Source organism: Ochlerotatus camptorhynchus, unplaced genomic scaffold (assembly GCF_037179485.1).
Source record: "Ochlerotatus camptorhynchus isolate MF236.1 unplaced genomic scaffold, CSIRO-AGI_Acam_v1.1 ptg000126l, whole genome shotgun sequence".
NCBI lineage: Eukaryota > Metazoa > Arthropoda > Insecta > Diptera > Culicidae > Ochlerotatus > Ochlerotatus camptorhynchus.
Window position 1 is genome coordinate 527186 of NW_027040616.1, and position 17055 is coordinate 544240.

The following is a 17055-nucleotide window of genomic DNA, read 5'->3' on the forward strand; positions in this document are numbered from 1 at the left end:
CCCCCTGTCTTGCCTCAAAAGTTACCCTTTTTGAAGTACTAGTCTTCACAACATAAAGGGCACCATTACGGAGCATGAGATTTGATCAAATTATTCGCAGTTCTACTTGTCCAACGCCCCCGGCTGGGTGAGGGATAGAGGATGACACACACACACACAAGAAGCAGTATTAGATTTTGAACAATATCTCAACAATTTGTGAGTCTTTATCAAATCCAACGGTACGTATGGAAAGGTGAATAAATTTAGAAATCATCTTTGACAAAAATATTCCCCTGTTTGTTTAAACTCGTTCAGAAAAGAGAGGTAAAACGCGGGTTGTGCTTAGTAGGACGGAAATTAGATCAAAAACCCTAGGACATTTGTTTAATGTTCTTCGAATCGACGGCAGTAAGAAGTCAACCTACCTTACTTCGACCGTACACAGCAATCTGATCGTTTCGGTGAGTGACGAACCCGCAGTCATCGAGCACCCATCGTCATCGTTTTTGTTCGTCATGTATACGAAGCCGGCTAACAGTAACGAAACTGTGGAGAGTCTCTCTTGGGTTTATTAGTTGTAAGATAGTATGTATAAATTTGTGCACACATTAAAATATACATATCATTCTCTGCTTGTACGTCAAGCAGTACAGTTCGGTCTTTGCTCGCTCTGTCGAGTTGTTCTAAAGTTTCTAGTTTGTTCCAAACATTCGCAGTTTAATCGCGTCGTCAGTAGTGTCGGTCGCTTCGTGTGATGGGAAGACAGCGCTCCCGGAGCAGGCTCCGAGAGAAAACGGAGAAGAAGAACAGCGGTGAGGGTAGCTTGAGTGTACCTATTTCGAATAGGTACGCTACTCTTCCCACCGATGTAGGGAATACCACCTCAGCCACGGTGAAGCGGTCAAAGAAGAGGAAGAAAAATCAAGGCCAGTCCGATGGTGCGAGTGGACGGGACGATGCCACCGCGACGAACGTCAGCGTCATTGGTGATTTCGGCGACGCCGTCGACAACGAAACTGCTGCCACCCCGAGTGCAGCAAAAATGAAGCTTCCTCCACTGGTGGTGAAGCAAGTCCCACTCAACACGCTGATTGGCGATCTTTCATCGCTGGGCGTTGCAGCTGAGTTTAAGCTCGGCAGGATCGGCACCAAGGTGATGCTCCGAACAAAAGCGGAGTACGAAGTGGCCGTGAAATATCTGAAGGATACCAAGGCGGAATTCTTCACGCACGACATCCCCGGTGAGAAGCCCTTCAAGGTAGTCATCAGGGGTCTACCAAACTTCGACCCCAAGATGGTCGAAGCTGAAATCAACCGGTACAAGCTTGCCCCAATCGCTGTCTTCCGAATGACAAGGAGAGACGAAAACGTGAAGACGTACCCGGATTGTCTTTTCCTGGTGCACTTCCAGAAAGGGACGGTGACGCTCAATGCGCTACAAGCCATCCGATCAATCTGCTCCATCATCGTACGGTGGGAGCCATACCGTGGCGGCCATCGTGACGTAACGCAGTGTATGAGGTGCCTCAATTTTGGACACGGTACCCGCAACTGCAACATCAAGCCACGCTGCAGCAACTGCGCTCAAGAACACGCCACTTCCAACTGCCCTGCGGATGGAGCCGTGGCGATAAAATGCGCTAACTGTGGTGGTGCACATCAAGGTTCCGACAGACTGTGCTCCAAACGCGAGGACTTCAAACGCATCCGAAAGCAGGCGTCAAGCAACAATCAACCAGGACGCAAGAAGGACAAAACCCCAGCATTCAGGACGGAGGATTTTCCGCCTCTTCGTGCTCCCCAGCAAAGGCAAGCGAATTCGCGGGTGCAACCCGCCCCCCCTCAAGAAGCTTCCGGTGATTTTGCTGGCCAAAGCTCTCCATCCCCCCCTGGATTCTGGAGACAACCAACAGCGCAAAACAACAACCCCGATCTGTTCTCAGCGGATGAACTGATGGAAATTTTCGTCAACATGTCCGGTGCTCTTCGTAAGTGCCGCAATAAGCCCGAGCAGATCCAGGTGCTCGGTAAGTTCATCATCCAGTATGGCGTCTAAACCGCTAACTATCGTCACCTGGAATGCTTGCTCTGTAAGAGCAAAAGAGATTGAGCTTGCCGACTTCCTCCGCAAGCACAGCATCGACGTGGGCCTTCTAACCGAGACCCATCTAAAGTCCGGCGACAGCTTCTGGTTGCCTGACCACAACATTATCCGGCTTGATCGCACCAGCTCCAGGGGGGGTGGTGTTGCGGTCGTCGTCAAGAAAGGAATAAAATACCACACTCTGTCCCATATCCGCACCTCTATCATCGAGGCCCTTGGTGTGGAGGTGGAGTCGTCGACTGGATACGTCCAGTTCATCGCCGTCTACTGCCCTCGACAGTGTGCCGCCAGCAGTGGACTAGCGGCAAAATTTAAGAAGGACCTGTCCACCATCACCCGTACCGGTTCCCGCTTCGTTGTTGGAGGAGATCTGAATGCTCGTCATGAGGCATGGCGGAACTACCAGCAGAACCAGAACGGTCGTCTGCTGTTCGACCATTCGCAGCATGGGCTGTACTCCGTTTGGTTCTCGGACGAGCCAACATTCATCTCACCGGCAGGCAACCCATCGAGGCTAGACCTGTTTCTTTCAAATACCGGCTTGTCCAAGCCGGTAGCCTTAAATGAACTCAGCTCCGACCATCAACCGGTGGTGGCTGAACTGGGATACAACGTAGCTGCTGCTCCAAGCCTGCGCAAGGACTACCATCGCTTAAACTGGGCCCAGTTTGGACGCGTGGTAGACAGGCACATCATCGACAACCCGCCGCTTGACTCCGTGGAGAACATCGACCGAGCGTTGGAAGTACTCCACCAAGCCATAACCGTGGCTGACGAGGCGTGCGTCCGACGAGTTCCAGTGAGGGGTAAGTTTATTGCCATTGATTCCCACACCCAACTCTTAATTCGCCTGAGAAATGTTCGTAGACGCCAGTTTCAGAGGACTGGAGATCTAGCGAGGAAACGTGAAATGGCCAATCTGAACAAGGAGATTGCTTCCAGAATGGTCTCACTCCGGAACGAAAGTTTCGGGCGGCTTGTCCAGAATCTGGACGACCGCTCCAGACCATTCTGGAAAGTTGCCAAGGTCTTAAAGACGCACCCTAAACCCATTCCGCCACTAAAAGATGAAAATGATGACGATCGGCTCATAATAACCCCTCAGGAGAAAGCAAATGCGATTGGTGAGCATATTGCCAAATCGCACTTGCTTGGCTCCAACATCCAAAGTCCGCTCGAAGTTCAGGTTGAGCAATGCGTACTCAACCTTGATTCCTCCCCTTGTGCCATCCCTCCGGAGGATAGAATCACAGTGGAACAGATTTGCTCAGCGCTGAAATGCACCAAAAACATGAAGGCCCCCGGGTTTGACGGAATATTCAACCTAGTGTTGAAAAATCTCAGCGTGAAGGTTCACTCTCTGCTGGCTGCTGTCTTCAACAGATGCTTGGAACTGCACTACTTTCCAAGTATCTGGAAGATAGCGAAAATCATACCTATCCGCAAACCCGGGAAGGACCCAACGCTAGCTTCAAGCTACAGACCAATCAGCCTCCTTTCAGCGCTGAGCAAATTGTTCGAGAAACTCATTCTCAATTGTTTGCTCAAGTTTGTCGAGGAAAATAACATTCTCCTTCCGGAACAGTTTGGGTTCAGAAAGGGGCACTCCACCAATCACCAGCTAGTGCGGGTGATGAATAACATCCGAAGTAACAAAGCTGTATCCAAGTCCACAGCCATGGCATTGTTAGACGTTGAGAAAGCGTTTGATAATGTCTGGCACAATGGGCTTGTATACAAGCTTTGTAACTTCAACTTTCCATTACATCTGGTTAAAATCACCCGTAGCTACCTCCAGCAAAGGTCGTTTAAGGTATCGTTGAATGGTTGTCTTTCAGATACGTTTTCCATCCCAGCAGGAGTCCCGCAAGGCAGTCTGCTGGGACCCTTGCTTTACAGCATTTACACTTCCGACATTCCTCCCCTTGGAGACGGTTGCGTGTTTTTCCTGTTCGCAGATGATACCGCAATAGCCGTCAAAGGAAGGATGCCTCGCGAAATAACGAACAAACTTCAACGATGCCTTAACGCCTTTGCTGATTATGCCACCACGTGGAAAATCAAAATCAATGCTTCCAAAACACAAACAATCATGTTCCTCCATCGGCAATCACCCAAACTAAAACCGGCTCCCTCTTGTACTGTAATCATGGATGGCACAAGGGTTGAGTGGTCCGCCGAAGTAACCTATCTCGGGATGTTGTTTGACGAAAAGCTCCTATTCCGCTCGCATGTGGAGAAAACCGTAGTCAAGTGTTCCGCCTTGGTTAGGAGTCTGTATCCGCTGATTTGCCGCAGATCCCGCCTCTCAAGGGTGAACAAACTGGCCGTCTACAAACAAATCGTAGCACCTGCGATCCTCTACGCAGCTCCGGTGTGGGAATCATGTGCACAGACTCACAGGAACAAAATTCAGGTCGCTCAGAATAGAGTGCTGAGGATGGTTCTTGATCGTCCTTTCGACACTAGAATAACAAATTTACATGAAGAGGCAGGCATTGCCAAAATAGATTCCAAAATTAACGAAATTAAGACTAAATTTACACAAAAATGTAATTTATCAGAACATGCTTTGATAAGCAATTTGTATATAGTAGGTTAGGTGTACATAGTAGTTGTAGGTTAGTTGTAGTTGTAAATAGTAGTTATAAGTAGTCTCCTTTTTCCAATTCAAATCAAACCAATCCCACCAAGGTGGTCATACTTTAAAATAGGCCTGATAGGACTAGGAACTGTAAATAATAATTAAAATCTCAAATGTACCAAAGTTGAAAAGACGAATCTGTGTCACTTAACAAATTCATACATGTAAACCACACAATCACAAGAAATAAAGATCATTTAAATGCAAAAAAAAAAAAAAAATATACATAGGGTTACGGTATGTAATGTGGGCCTATCACGCAAATAAATAATTAATTAAGGAATATTACACAAAAAATAAGGAAAATATTGATCACTGATGGTTCATAAATGTGTACCACACACAAATCAATTTATATCACAACATTTCAATACATTTTCAGCTCTCGTAAGTAATAAAACTGGTTGAGAATATCACTCTGTTCGGAGTTTTTAGCCGCCATGACTTATAAGGTTAAGATGGGAAGGTTGACTGACGATCATCAAATGGCCTGATTATGGCATTTATTGAATGGAATTACCTGATAATACACACTAGACGTAAAACTTACAGTTGCTGTTTGAATATTTTATGTTTCTTTTAATTGTTTAACAACGTTTTCACAAGTAAATCATGGACCCAACTTTAGGGACACATTTCTTTTCTATGTTCCTAACTATGGCCCATGAAATTCATTTGACAGCATATAGCAATAAGAGTAACGTCAACAATGTGGTTTGCATTTGGATGATAAGGAACGAACAGGAAGGAAGATTTTTTCTGCCAAACCTGTATAATGAACATCACAATGTTTTGATTTCGCTATTCTGCGGTCGAAAGACGATAAGCGAAATTTTTAATTTTTAATTTTTAATTTGAGTGATTTAATGTAGTTTTCGTAAAATTTTCTCTGTGAAATGTTTTGAGGAATGAAGAGCATTAAGTTAACAGTGATAGTGATAAAAAAATATACATCAGAAAACGTTACCAAGAGCGTTTTTTTGAGGATCAAACAAGATAGGACGAAGTTGCATCCATAAATAGACCCAATTTGGGGACAATAGACCCATATTACATACATTTCCCTGGTGAGTTATTGTCTCAAAAAAAGTAAGTTTTTCAACTTTTCGTGGTTTCTGGTAGCAAACGACATAATAAGCATATCTAAGCATACCATTTAGCAGTAGAATATCGTCTGCAGGTAAATTAATTGATGAGTTATGATTAAAAACGTAATCGATGGCTGCATATTAGACCGAGGTTAGGGACGTATACCCTATCAGTTTCCATAAATACGTCCATGAGTTCAGTCCAGTTTAATTGTCCGCTTAGCCAGAGAAAGCCGGTAACACGAGGCTCCACTAACTCGAGGAGCCGGACGGTGTCGACGTCTCGTACATAAAACGGTCCTTCGAACCGGATTGTCTGGTTGAAGTGGATTGCTGATTGTTCATCTGGCACCAGTTTCGATAGAGGAATACATGGTAGGTGGATCGTTGAGCTAGAGCAAAGCGCGTGTAATTTATCGAATAGAATCGTGGTAGCGTTCTTTTCCGCCATTGTGACCCTTACTTGCCCTTTGTAACTCGAACACAATCATCGTCGTAATTGTTCCTTGATTACGATGGCTGCCGAGAGGAAAGCCTCCATTTTGTCGTTCCAAAGAATGCTTCAAGCGCTGAAACAACGTGCTTCGAAAATTTTGACCTTCGTGACCTCTTTCAAGGATGGAGAAGATCTGTTGCAACTTGAAATCCGCAAACAGGGTCTTGACGAAATGCGTGAATCTTTTTTCGAGACCGAGACCAAACTTTACGGCCTAGTCAAGGACGATGAAGTTTCGGTTATCGAAACGGCAGGTGAAGAATATTACGATCTGTTAAGTGAGATTAATTATCAGATTACGAAAAAATTGAAACCCCTTTCGATCCCCCAAGATACAAAGGCCTCTCTCGACACCAGTGTTTCTCAAAGGCCCTTACCTGATTCTTCTATCAAACTTCCGGAAATTACGTTGCCACATTTCAGTGGACATTACGAGCAGTGGATCTATTTCCGGAGTCAGTTCAACCTGCTGGTCCGGCGAAACGAATCCCTCAACGATCAACAACGTCTGCACTATCTTCGATCGTGTCTTACTGGTGAAGCAGCGGCCATCGAAACCCCGGAAGAATCCTTCTCATCATTGTGGAAGGCTCTCGAGTCACGGTACGAAAATCGTCGGTGGCTGGTCGATCGCCATCTTGCTGAAATCTTCCAGCTGAAGCCCATCCTAAATGAATCCTCTTTTGCTCTTCGTGAACTGGTGAACATCGTGCAGAAAAATCTCCGGGCCTTGTTGTCGTTGAAGCTCAATCTCGATTCACTTTCGGAGTCAATGGTGGTCTACGTCGTCGCATCTCGTCTTGATAAGCAAACTCATAAGGACTTCAAATCCCAAATCGTCGGTACAAATCTGGTCAAATGGCAGGAAATGGTCGACTTTCTGCAAAATCGTTGTCGCGTTTTGGAAAATTTGGAACAGGATTACAAACCATCGTCTCGACCCAACATTAAACCTATCGGCATCAAGCAACAACCGAAGGTTTTGGTCAGTTCAAGTGAAGATGATTCGAAGAAGAGGTTTGGTTGTTTCCACTGTATGGGTAGCCATTACATCAACGAGTGTCGTTCTTTCTTGGCCAAGTCTGCATCGCAACGCTTTCAACGAATCAAAGAACTTCATTTGTGCGTCAATTGTTTTAGCAACCGCCATATTGTTGCTGAGTGCAAAAGTAGCTCATGCAAAGACTGTGGACAACGCCACAATACCCTTCTCCATTTTGAACCCAAGTCATCGAACCCTTCCAACAGCGCATCGAAAAACAACTGCAATTCGAAGGTTTGTGGTAGCAACAACGAACAACAAGCTGAACCTGAGGCTGGTCCAAGCCGTGTCGGATTGTGTGTTACCAGAATCATCGACTCCAATCAGCCAAGTTCTCCAGTCTCGATGGAAGCGCCCGGACCAGAGGCGTTTCATATTCCGAGAGGAGAGTCAAGCTCGAAAACGATGTCTAAAAGGGTTCAACTTCTCGTATCCAACGATCAAGCGTTGTTGCATACAGCTATCGTGTACATTCGTGGTGGGAATGGTGAGCTTCAACAGTGTCGAGCAGTATTGGACTCCTGCGCGATGTCTACGTTCATGACTACGGCCTGTGCGCAGAAGTTACGTCTCAAAACCTTCTCTTCAAATGTCTCGGTTGTTGGGTTCGGAGGAGCAGGAAGGAAGATTGGAGAATCTGTCGTTGCACATGTGAGGTCGAAAACATCTTTCTTCAATTCGATCTCTGAATTTCTCGTTACTCCCATCATAACAACCAAACTTCCGCTACAATCCTTCAGCATAAGCAATTGGAAAATTCCAGAGTGGATTGATCTTGCCGACCCTCTCTTTAACCATACGGCCAAGGTGGAAATTCTGTTTGGCATCTTGGATTGGGACAAAATGATGTTGAGTCGCACCTACAAACTTTCGGATGGTCAACCAACTTTTCGTCAAACCGTATTCGGCTGGGTTGCTGGAGGTCCTGTAACCGAAAGGAACAACTACCCCATCGTGCAAGCGCTTCCGGTAACCAACGAGCAGTTAAACGAACAACTCGTTAAATTCTGGCAGCTGGAGAGCTATGGTCAAGAACGAATCTACTCTACCGACGAACAACAGGCTGAAGATCACTTCATGTCGACACATCATCGTGACGAATCTGGTCGTTACGTTCTCGCTCTGCCATTCAAGGACATCGACACGGAACTGGGGGATTCTAGTCACATGGCTCATCGAAGATTTCTCCTCCTCGAAAAGAGATTGATGAAGGATCAACACTTGTACTCAGAATACCGAAAGTTCATGCAAGAGTACATAGACTTGGGACATATGGAAAAGGTCAGCACATTCGATCCTCTCGAGCCTCCAAAGGAAACGTGCTATTTCATCCCACATCATGCCGTTCAAAGACCGGAAAGTAGTACGACGAAGGTTCGAGTAGTTTTCGATGCGTCGGCGAAAAGTAGCAATGGATTATCGTTAAATGATCTTCTATTAGTGGGTCCAACCCTTCAGCCCCATTTAGTTGACATTCTTCTTGGTTTTCGAGTCCACAAGGTCGTCGCAACAACAGATGTTTCGAAAATGTTCCGGCAAATGCTTGTTCGGAAGAAAAATCGTCGATTCTTGTACATTCTGTGGAGATCCAGTCCCGAGGATGAAATTTGCATCTTTCAACTTGCTACTGTGACGTACGGCACAGCTTGCGCACCCTACCAAGCCACTCGTACGTTGTTCCAAATATGTGCCGACGAAGCAGGAAAATTTCCATTAGCTGCAGAATTTGGGAAAAAGTCTGTGTATGTCGACGATGCATTGTTTGGTGCCGAGACAGTGAAGCAAGTTTTGGAGATGAGGAGACAGTTCGAAGGCATGCTGGCAACGGCCGGATTCGACTTGCACAAGTGGTGTTCGAACCGTGAAGAAGTATTGGCGGATCTTCCTACCGAAAAACTGGAACAGAAGGTGCTGTTCAGTGAAGAAGGGCGTACAAAAACACTTGGGTTAACCAAGACATCTTTAGTTTCGAGATCCCGTTATCAGCGTTCAGCGAAGGAGTTCCCACAAAGCGGAAGGTACTGTCCGACATTTCGAAATTATTCGATCCGCTTGGTCTCGCCGGGCCAGTACTGCAGGAACTATGGAAACAGAAGCAAAACTGGGATGAAGCGTTGCATCCAGAACAAGAACAGCTATGGAACGAGTATCGACGTCAACTTCACAGGATCGAAACTGCCAGGATCAGTCGCTGTGTGCTTCCTCTCGAGAATACGAACTGTGTCGAACTATTGGGCTTTAGCGATGCCTCCAATAAGGGCTATGGGGCTTGTTTGTATCTCAGGTCACGAAATGTCGAAGGTCAAATTTCAATAAAATTGTTGTGTTCGAAATCGCACGTCGCACCTCTCAAGGCTAATCGAGCCACGATTCCGCGCTTAGAACTTTGTGGAGCCGTTCTGCTCACTCAATTAGTCCATCAAGTATCACGATCCCTACCAGTTGAAATCAACCAAGTCAGACTTTGGAGTGATTCAACAATTGTACTCAGCTGGATAAACACCTGCCCCAGCAAACTAGACGTATTCGTTTCCAATCGAGTCGTCAAAATTTTGAAGTTCACTGAACCTGGTAATTGGTCTCATGTGGGTGGTCACGAAAATCCCGCAGATTTGATATCACGCGGAATCATGCCAGACGAACTGAGAACAGCCAAACTCTGGTGGAAAGGTCCACCGTTCGTGAAGAATCCCGAAAACACCTGGCCAAAGGACGTAGAACAAGTCCCTGAACAACATCTTCCCGAGCTGATGTCAATCACTGCGTTGCCTGTGGTGGTTGAGAGGTTCCAGCTATTCGACGACTGCAGCAGTTACAACACTATGGTTCGAGTCATCGCACTGATCAAGCGGCTGTTCCAAAACCGCAAGCGCAGCCCAGAAGAAAAGCTCTATGGAGAGTTCACCGACGAGGAGAATCGGCAAGCCATGCTGACACTCGTTCATCTCGCCCAGTTGGAATCCTTTCCGGAAGTATTCGCCCAATTGCAGAAACAGGTAACGATAAAGAACAGCTCGCTCATACCGCTCTCTCCCTTCGTAGACCTCAACGGTGTCCTCAGGGTCGGAGGACGCCTGGCGAAGAAGACCTGCTCGTTCGACCAGAAGTACCAGATGATCCTACCGCCAAGCCACCCCTTCACCACTGCCATCATCCGTTCGGTGCATAAGCTCAATATGCACGCAGGCGCTTTAACCACTTTGTGCGCCATCCGAAGGGAGTATTGGATCATTCGTGGGAAAAATGCCGTCAAGAAGGTCATTCGAGAGTGTATACGATGCTCCAAGAACAACGCACGCCCAATACAACAGTACATGGGCGATCTTCCAGTCTGTCGTTTGGAGGGAGAGTACCCGTTCTATCGTGTTGGCATCGATCTCTGCGGCCCAATCTCGATCAAACAACGCAACAAACGATCGACCGTCGTTCATAAGGGCTGGATTGTGCTTTTCATTTGTCTCGAGACAAAGGCCATCCATCTCGAAATCGTCAGTGAGCTGTCCACCGGAGCATTTATGGCAGCTTTTGATCGGTTTGTCAGTCGGCGAGGCAAACCAGCAACCGTTTGGACCGATAACGGTACAAACTTCGTCGGTACAGCGAACGTACTAGACGAATGGAAATCCTTCTTCGACAGTATCGACAACCAAGACGGCATTCGACGAGCAGGTAACGAAATTGAGTGGCGATTCAATCCCTCAGAGGCTCCGCACTTCGGCGGTATCTGGGAGGCGAACATTCGACAGACCAAATCCTTGCTGGTGAAACACACAGCAGGCGCAACCCTTTGTTTCGAGGAGCTATCAACTGTATTGGCACGTATCGAAGCGGTGTTGAACTCTCGGCCTATCACACCGCTATCCGACGACCCAGAGGACTTCGAGCCATTAACTCCGGGTCACTTTTTGATCTTCAGACCATTGACAGCTATCGCCCGTCCGGAAGTCAGCGTTCGAGTCAAACATCCAAGGTCGCGTTTCGAGCACATCACCCAAATCATCCAGCACTTTTGGGATCGCTGGAGTTCAGAGTACCTATCGTCACTACAACTAAGGTACAAATGGCACACACGGATTGAAGTCAAGATTGGACAACTTGTGCTAATCAAGAAGGACAATTTGCCAGTGCAAAAATGGTTGCTTGGTCGAATTATCGAATTGTTCCCTGGTTCTGATGGAGTAACGAGAGTGGTCAACGTCAAAACCAAGAATGGAATCCTGCGAAGACCTGTTTCGAAACTATCCTTCCTTCCAATCGATCCAGAACAGATAGTTGGAAGATCCACCTTCCAACGGGGGGAGGATGTTTAATGTTCTTCGAATCGACGGCAGTAAGAAGTCAACCTACCTTACTTCGACCGTACACAGCAATCTGATCGTTTCGGTGAGTGACGAACCCGCAGTCATCGAGCACCCACCGTCATTGGGCACCCACCATCATCGAGCACCCATCGTCATCGTTTTTGTTCGTCATGTATACGAAGCCGGCTAACAGTAACGAAACTGTGGAGAGTCTCTCTTGGGTTTATTAGTTGTAAGATAGTATGTATAAATTTGTGCACACATTAAAATATACATATCATTCTCTGCTTGTACGTCAAGCAGTACAGTTCGGTCTTTGCTCGCTCTGTCGAGTTGTTCTAAAGTTTCTAGTTTGTTCCAAACATTCGCAGTTTAATCGCGTCGTCAGTAGTGTCGGTCGCTTCGTGTGATGGGAAGACAGCGCTCCCGGAGCAGGCTCCGAGAGAAAACGGAGAAGAAGAACAGCGGTGAGGGTAGCTTGAGTGTACCTATTTCGAATAGGTACGCTACTCTTCCCACCGATGTAGGGAATACCACCTCAGCCACGGTGAAGCGGTCAAAGAAGAGGAAGAAAAATCAAGGCCAGTCCGATGGTGCGAGTGGACGGGACGATGCCACCGCGACGAACGTCAGCGTCATTGGTGATTTCGGCGACGCCGTCGACAACGAAACTGCTGCCACCCCGAGTGCAGCAAAAATGAAGCTTCCTCCACTGGTGGTGAAGCAAGTCCCACTCAACACGCTGATTGGCGATCTTTCATCGCTGGGCGTTGCAGCTGAGTTTAAGCTCGGCAGGATCGGCACCAAGGTGATGCTCCGAACAAAAGCGGAGTACGAAGTGGCCGTGAAATATCTGAAGGATACCAAGGCGGAATTCTTCACGCACGACATCCCCGGTGAGAAGCCCTTCAAGGTAGTCATCAGGGGTCTACCAAACTTCGACCCCAAGATGGTCGAAGCTGAAATCAACCGGTACAAGCTTGCCCCAATCGCTGTCTTCCGAATGACAAGGAGAGACGAAAACGTGAAGACGTACCCGGATTGTCTTTTCCTGGTGCACTTCCAGAAAGGGACGGTGACGCTCAATGCGCTACAAGCCATCCGATCAATCTGCTCCATCATCGTACGGTGGGAGCCATACCGTGGCGGCCATCGTGACGTAACGCAGTGTATGAGGTGCCTCAATTTTGGACACGGTACCCGCAACTGCAACATCAAGCCACGCTGCAGCAACTGCGCTCAAGAACACGCCACTTCCAACTGCCCTGCGGATGGAGCCGTGGCGATAAAATGCGCTAACTGTGGTGGTGCACATCAAGGTTCCGACAGACTGTGCTCCAAACGCGAGGACTTCAAACGCATCCGAAAGCAGGCGTCAAGCAACAATCAACCAGGACGCAAGAAGGACAAAACCCCAGCATTCAGGACGGAGGATTTTCCGCCTCTTCGTGCTCCCCAGCAAAGGCAAGCGAATTCGCGGGTGCAACCCGCCCCCCCTCAAGAAGCTTCCGGTGATTTTGCTGGCCAAAGCTCTCCATCCCCCCCTGGATTCTGGAGACAACCAACAGCGCAAAACAACAACCCCGATCTGTTCTCAGCGGATGAACTGATGGAAATTTTCGTCAACATGTCCGGTGCTCTTCGTAAGTGCCGCAATAAGCCCGAGCAGATCCAGGTGCTCGGTAAGTTCATCATCCAGTATGGCGTCTAAACCGCTAACTATCGTCACCTGGAATGCTTGCTCTGTAAGAGCAAAAGAGATTGAGCTTGCCGACTTCCTCCGCAAGCACAGCATCGACGTGGGCCTTCTAACCGAGACCCATCTAAAGTCCGGCGACAGCTTCTGGTTGCCTGACCACAACATTATCCGGCTTGATCGCACCAGCTCCAGGGGGGGTGGTGTTGCGGTCGTCGTCAAGAAAGGAATAAAATACCACACTCTGTCCCATATCCGCACCTCTATCATCGAGGCCCTTGGTGTGGAGGTGGAGTCGTCGACTGGATACGTCCAGTTCATCGCCGTCTACTGCCCTCGACAGTGTGCCGCCAGCAGTGGACTAGCGGCAAAATTTAAGAAGGACCTGTCCACCATCACCCGTACCGGTTCCCGCTTCGTTGTTGGAGGAGATCTGAATGCTCGTCATGAGGCATGGCGGAACTACCAGCAGAACCAGAACGGTCGTCTGCTGTTCGACCATTCGCAGCATGGGCTGTACTCCGTTTGGTTCTCGGACGAGCCAACATTCATCTCACCGGCAGGCAACCCATCGAGGCTAGACCTGTTTCTTTCAAATACCGGCTTGTCCAAGCCGGTAGCCTTAAATGAACTCAGCTCCGACCATCAACCGGTGGTGGCTGAACTGGGATACAACGTAGCTGCTGCTCCAAGCCTGCGCAAGGACTACCATCGCTTAAACTGGGCCCAGTTTGGACGCGTGGTAGACAGGCACATCATCGACAACCCGCCGCTTGACTCCGTGGAGAACATCGACCGAGCGTTGGAAGTACTCCACCAAGCCATAACCGTGGCTGACGAGGCGTGCGTCCGACGAGTTCCAGTGAGGGGTAAGTTTATTGCCATTGATTCCCACACCCAACTCTTAATTCGCCTGAGAAATGTTCGTAGACGCCAGTTTCAGAGGACTGGAGATCTAGCGAGGAAACGTGAAATGGCCAATCTGAACAAGGAGATTGCTTCCAGAATGGTCTCACTCCGGAACGAAAGTTTCGGGCGGCTTGTCCAGAATCTGGACGACCGCTCCAGACCATTCTGGAAAGTTGCCAAGGTCTTAAAGACGCACCCTAAACCCATTCCGCCACTAAAAGATGAAAATGATGACGATCGGCTCATAATAACCCCTCAGGAGAAAGCAAATGCGATTGGTGAGCATATTGCCAAATCGCACTTGCTTGGCTCCAACATCCAAAGTCCGCTCGAAGTTCAGGTTGAGCAATGCGTACTCAACCTTGATTCCTCCCCTTGTGCCATCCCTCCGGAGGATAGAATCACAGTGGAACAGATTTGCTCAGCGCTGAAATGCACCAAAAACATGAAGGCCCCCGGGTTTGACGGAATATTCAACCTAGTGTTGAAAAATCTCAGCGTGAAGGTTCACTCTCTGCTGGCTGCTGTCTTCAACAGATGCTTGGAACTGCACTACTTTCCAAGTATCTGGAAGATAGCGAAAATCATACCTATCCGCAAACCCGGGAAGGACCCAACGCTAGCTTCAAGCTACAGACCAATCAGCCTCCTTTCAGCGCTGAGCAAATTGTTCGAGAAACTCATTCTCAATTGTTTGCTCAAGTTTGTCGAGGAAAATAACATTCTCCTTCCGGAACAGTTTGGGTTCAGAAAGGGGCACTCCACCAATCACCAGCTAGTGCGGGTGATGAATAACATCCGAAGTAACAAAGCTGTATCCAAGTCCACAGCCATGGCATTGTTAGACGTTGAGAAAGCGTTTGATAATGTCTGGCACAATGGGCTTGTATACAAGCTTTGTAACTTCAACTTTCCATTACATCTGGTTAAAATCACCCGTAGCTACCTCCAGCAAAGGTCGTTTAAGGTATCGTTGAATGGTTGTCTTTCAGATACGTTTTCCATCCCAGCAGGAGTCCCGCAAGGCAGTCTGCTGGGACCCTTGCTTTACAGCATTTACACTTCCGACATTCCTCCCCTTGGAGACGGTTGCGTGTTTTTCCTGTTCGCAGATGATACCGCAATAGCCGTCAAAGGAAGGATGCCTCGCGAAATAACGAACAAACTTCAACGATGCCTTAACGCCTTTGCTGATTATGCCACCACGTGGAAAATCAAAATCAATGCTTCCAAAACACAAACAATCATGTTCCTCCATCGGCAATCACCCAAACTAAAACCGGCTCCCTCTTGTACTGTAATCATGGATGGCACAAGGGTTGAGTGGTCCGCCGAAGTAACCTATCTCGGGATGTTGTTTGACGAAAAGCTCCTATTCCGCTCGCATGTGGAGAAAACCGTAGTCAAGTGTTCCGCCTTGGTTAGGAGTCTGTATCCGCTGATTTGCCGCAGATCCCGCCTCTCAAGGGTGAACAAACTGGCCGTCTACAAACAAATCGTAGCACCTGCGATCCTCTACGCAGCTCCGGTGTGGGAATCATGTGCACAGACTCACAGGAACAAAATTCAGGTCGCTCAGAATAGAGTGCTGAGGATGGTTCTTGATCGTCCTTTCGACACTAGAATAACAAATTTACATGAAGAGGCAGGCATTGCCAAAATAGATTCCAAAATTAACGAAATTAAGACTAAATTTACACAAAAATGTAATTTATCAGAACATGCTTTGATAAGCAATTTGTATATAGTAGGTTAGGTGTACATAGTAGTTGTAGGTTAGTTGTAGTTGTAAATAGTAGTTATAAGTAGTCTCCTTTTTCCAATTCAAATCAAACCAATCCCACCAAGGTGGTCATACTTTAAAATAGGCCTGATAGGACTAGGAACTGTAAATAATAATTAAAATCTCAAATGTACCAAAGTTGAAAAGACGAATCTGTGTCACTTAACAAATTCATACATGTAAACCACACAATCACAAGAAATAAAGATCATTTAAATGCAAAAAAAAAAAAAAAATATACATAGGGTTACGGTATGTAATGTGGGCCTATCACGCAAATAAATAATTAATTAAGGAATATTACACAAAAAATAAGGAAAATATTGATCACTGATGGTTCATAAATGTGTACCACACACAAATCAATTTATATCACAACATTTCAATACATTTTCAGCTCTCGTAAGTAATAAAACTGGTTGAGAATATCACTCTGTTCGGAGTTTTTAGCCGCCATGACTTATAAGGTTAAGATGGGAAGGTTGACTGACGATCATCAAATGGCCTGATTATGGCATTTATTGAATGGAATTACCTGATAATACACACTAGACGTAAAACTTACAGTTGCTGTTTGAATATTTTATGTTTCTTTTAATTGTTTAACAACGTTTTCACAAGTAAATCATGGACCCAACTTTAGGGACACATTTCTTTTCTATGTTCCTAACTATGGCCCATGAAATTCATTTGACAGCATATAGCAATAAGAGTAACGTCAACAATGTGGTTTGCATTTGGATGATAAGGAACGAACAGGAAGGAAGATTTTTTCTGCCAAACCTGTATAATGAACATCACAATGTTTTGATTTCGCTATTCTGCGGTCGAAAGACGATAAGCGAAATTTTTAATTTTTAATTTTTAATTTGAGTGATTTAATGTAGTTTTCGTAAAATTTTCTCTGTGAAATGTTTTGAGGAATGAAGAGCATTAAGTTAACAGTGATAGTGATAAAAAAATATACATCAGAAAACGTTACCAAGAGCGTTTTTTTGAGGATCAAACAA

The 17055-nt window shown here is 46.7% G+C and overlaps 1 protein-coding gene across 1 annotated transcript; it reads left to right on the plus strand.

Annotated features, from left to right (window-relative positions):
• The first annotated feature begins 6375 nt into the window (after nt 1-6375).
• LOC135700049 (uncharacterized) lies at nt 6376-11847 on the plus strand. The gene is made up of 6 exons (XM_065220438.1): nt 6376-6592; nt 6647-7331; nt 7563-9286; nt 9343-9627; nt 9967-11410; nt 11688-11847. Exons 1-6 carry the CDS (start codon nt 6376-6378, stop codon nt 11845-11847), a joined length of 4515 nt encoding a protein of 1504 aa, XP_065076510.1.
• Nucleotides 11848-17055: the final 5208 nt, after the last annotated feature.